Below are 4,232 nucleotides of genomic sequence, written 5' to 3' on the forward strand. Positions count from 1 at the left end.
GCAAGTAAGACGCGACGTCTTTAAAGTTTAAAATATTAAAACTACTTTCCGTACGCGCGGATTTGAGAATTTAAAACTATTTAATTTTTAATAAATTTATACTTCTATTATATTATTATCTACAAACTGAAATACAATTCTACGCAAGGAGCCCAAAATGGGCGAAGTTCTTTTTTCGTCGAAACTTAACACTGAGAAAAGGCAGGTACGTGTAAAAAAATGAAGCGCATTATATTATCGAGTAATCTCAGTGTATACTCACTTATTTATGCCATTGTTTATACACGCTTTAATGTTACATCTCGGATGTAGATCATTCACTTCATCAATTCTAGATGACAACGGCAAAGGCAAATGTGCTATGTCATATGTATAGCAAAAAAAAAAAAGAAATTTATCTCTTTATATATTGAAACGTTTTACCACCTGATTATGAGATCATGCGCAAACTACAAGAAAGCATACGAGAACGAGTCGCTATTATTGATAGAACCATCCCTCGACTAACACGGGAATGTAGAGGAAGGATAAACTCTCGCCAAAATCTATCTCCACCGACAACATAATCCTCGAAAATTTCTATAAAAGTACAAATTTTTATTGGAAGCGTATTATCTATTTGAAGCAACAGGAAGGACAGGCAATTTTGGATAAACTTAACGGTACTTCGTGCAAGCACACGCATTCAGTTTCGTTTATTTGGTGATAATCGAAATTGACGATTGTCGCTGCGGGGAACCGCGTTCTGCGTCGGATTGTTTTTCTCGATCGGTTCCGGGGTCGTGGGCTGCTTGGCGATCCACTCAAGGGCACGCTGAATCGCCGGCGGGATCGGTGGCGGGGTGGGGATGTGGCTGCCGGATACCTGGGTGCCGAATTCATCGGCGGTCCAGCTCATGGCGATGGGAGTACCGTCCGGCGCGTTGTACTGCACGGAGCCCTGAATGAGTTGCGTCTCGTCGGAAGTGCCGGCATACTTGCGGCTGCCACTCTCTCGTTGAAGTATGCCGCCCTCAGTCTCGTAAGAGAATGAATAATGACCGCGGGTGTCACCGAGATCATGTGAGTAGCTCACGATCTTTTTCGGTTCCTGGAAGTATTGGCCGTGAACGAGCCCGAAAAGGGCCGCTACCAACTGAAATGAAGAAATGGAATTATTATCTGTTTTTCTTATACTAGTTACTTCTGAGAGATCGTTTACAAGAATTTACATTAACCCTTAATATATTCGATAATTTTCCTCTTCTACACAATGCATCGTTCGTATCTGTGCTAATTTTTGTCACTTTTCCAGAAATTACTAAGATACAAAAATTATTAAGTATTCTTACATATACTATAACATTTTTTAAAAATATTTGTAAGATTGGGATTAAAAAAAAAGGATAATCATTATTTAGTGCGCCGGGTGCGCCTAGTATTTCAAAGGAAAGAAATATGCAAGAATGCCCCAATCGTGTGTTACAATAAGAATTAAAAGTAATTATTTATATCAAAAATTACCCGGTTTATATTATATTAAAAATATATTTTAGTTTAGTCCTAATACAAAATTAAAGATAATTTTAATTTCTATTTTTAAAATCGTAAGTATATCTTTGCGAATGTTTAAATTGCAGCATTAATTACTTTTGTTAAAATTTATAATGTCTGAAGACTAGCTCGTAAAATAAGAGATTAATTATGCATTCAATGGCTTTTTGCGGTTTCTTGCACGGTGATTTTATTTCTTAAATCATTTATTGTAAAAATAGAACAAATTTTTTTTCAAAATTTTTTTTAATTTGCATCAATTTATATCCGCCCCGTTCTATTAGACTCACGATATTTTAAAACTAAGATTCGCACAATTCAAAAACTATGAAGCTTATCCGCGAAAATGATGATTCTATTTGATTAATGATTCCTCGGATATGCTATAAATATTATCGCTGAGTTAATTACATCATCCTTGTAAATGAATAACGGACATGGTGTTGTTTTCAGGATGAGGTGATACCGGGCGTCCTTCTCAGCAAAGGACTCGCGCTCGTCACTGTCGAGTGCTAAACACACTAACTTTCCGTGATGAGCATTTACGATTACATTAAATTCACTTTTATGTAGACTTTTCTTGAAAACGTAAAAGCTGCATAAAATAATTGATAAACATGGATTGCGTTATTTTGTGAATATTTTAAATTCGCACATGGATTAATCATAATCAAAATGATTTCATTCGAGCTAAACGAAAAATCAGCGCGACTAAGAAAGATCGGGACGTGCTGTGTCCTCATCTCGAGGAGATACTTGCGGTGTACGGGAGTATGGAGTATCAATGAGCGTCTACACACAAAGTGCTTTAATCCTCGTGATGTTTGTAAAGCCATCGAAGATACCTTTCCCCGCGAAAGGTCAGGCTAAGATGAATGTATTGGTAGGTAGGTCACGATTGCGATCGTAAGGGGAACAAGAGGGTACCTTGTGTGCTAATGATGTTGTATTACGTTACCCACGATCGAACGTAGCTTTTTCCCATAGTCTTCGATTAACATCCGGTGACCGAGACCGATTCGTTTTGTGCCGGTTTAGGTGCGTTCCCGTCATACAACTACCATTCACTGTACAACGTGAACAACTGCGTTCAATGTAAATGAATACATTCTCTTGACATGATGACTCATAATCTCATAATGTATTAGTATTATTAATAATATAATAATTATTATTAATATTAGTAATGTTATTATAATTAAATTCAATTAGAATTTGTCAAATAACAATAACATATTACATTAAAAGTCTTTGTTAAATAATTACATTAACATTTGTTATATAATAACATTTTTTTAGATAATTTTTTTAATATTAAAAAAATTTCTTAGTTTATGTTTTAGTATTTTGTACTTTTGACATTCTATTACAACTTTCATTTCAAGACGCTTTTATACATTAACAGAATCAATTCATATACAATAATACCTATATAATCAATTCATATAGGAAACTGACCAGATTTGATAGTAACACATCATATACCAACAATAATATCGTCAGCAGGTATCGAACAGATGTCTCGGATTAGTTAGCCAACTTGTGCTCTCTACAGAGAAAGTGGACAATTAGAAAATACGTAAGTATATGCAAATTAACGGCTCGTTCGTCATGGTCTGCGTTAGTCATCATTGATGCAAGACGCGCGTGACAAAATTGCCAGTATGTGAGCTTTACAGATTTAATGAGTTATGTAATTTAAATAGATTATGCAACGTCGTAATGGATGTTTCGCGCCGCGTAACTTTCGTACGATGATGAATAACCCTACCATATACGCATATAACATTAAATCACGCACGGCTGTTCATAAATATGTACGGGCGAACAACTTCGACTTCGCGATTTAGAGAATTCAATGATTGGACGTGTTTATTGTTATGGAAATTAAATGCATGGAGTGTGACTAATGCGGAAATATATGTGAAAATTGAACGTGTTCTCCATTTTTTCTGCGAAAGACTGTCGCAAGGAGAAATTATTGCGCGCATTTTTATCGATGCGTTTTTTTAATCGGAAAATTTATCGTAGCTGTACGATAAAATAGCTGTACGATAAAATAACAAAAATAGACCGACATAAATAAACGGCTTTTAAACAAAATAAATAAAATGCATTGTTTAATAGTGCCAATTTGAAACGTATAGATTAGTGATGGCAAAATGAATACAAGGTAATCTATGTCAAAGTTTAATGTAACGATTAATGTTACATATATATATATACAAAGGATTAAATGTGAAATACTGTGTGTATATATATATATATATATATATATATATTTCATATCCATGTGCAATTTATGTATATTTTCATGACCTAGATACGTAAAGCCTCGTAAAATTACAAAAATACAGTGGCACATCACACTTCATCTGTATGTTATACATAAAAGCTTTTTCTTCGAAAGTATTCTAAAATTACAACTTATATTCATGCATACGTTATGTTAGTTTCATGCATTCGTTAAGCAAAAACATTATTATATCTTTTTTTTTGGTTTCGAACATGGCAGTTACGACAAACTGTATCATTCATATTTGGCAGAGAGAAGAAATATTAAACAATATTAACTTTTTTCTTCATTTTTTAATATTAACTATTTCTTAATATTGATTTTTCTGTTTATTTTTTACCCGCCATGTTTATCGCAAATTGCATTATGGTAAAATCCAAAATTTAATTGTCGAAAACGAATT

At 34.0% G+C, this 4,232-nt stretch overlaps 1 protein-coding gene across 1 annotated transcript in view; it reads right to left on the minus strand.

Annotated features, from left to right (window-relative positions):
* Positions 1 to 576: 576 nt before the first annotated feature.
* The window catches only part of LOC108746430 (endocuticle structural glycoprotein ABD-4-like), a 4,027-nt gene continuing 371 nt past the window's right edge, over positions 577 to 4,232 (minus strand). The window contains exon 2 of the mRNA XM_018483206.1: positions 577 to 1,135. Coding sequence (XP_018338708.1) covers positions 686 to 1,135 — 450 coding nt within the window. The 3' untranslated portion in view covers positions 577 to 685. The remainder of the gene's footprint in view (positions 1,136 to 4,232) is intronic.

This window comes from Trachymyrmex septentrionalis, unplaced genomic scaffold (assembly GCF_001594115.1).
Source record: "Trachymyrmex septentrionalis isolate Tsep2-gDNA-1 unplaced genomic scaffold, Tsep1.0 scaffold17, whole genome shotgun sequence".
NCBI lineage: Eukaryota > Metazoa > Arthropoda > Insecta > Hymenoptera > Formicidae > Trachymyrmex > Trachymyrmex septentrionalis.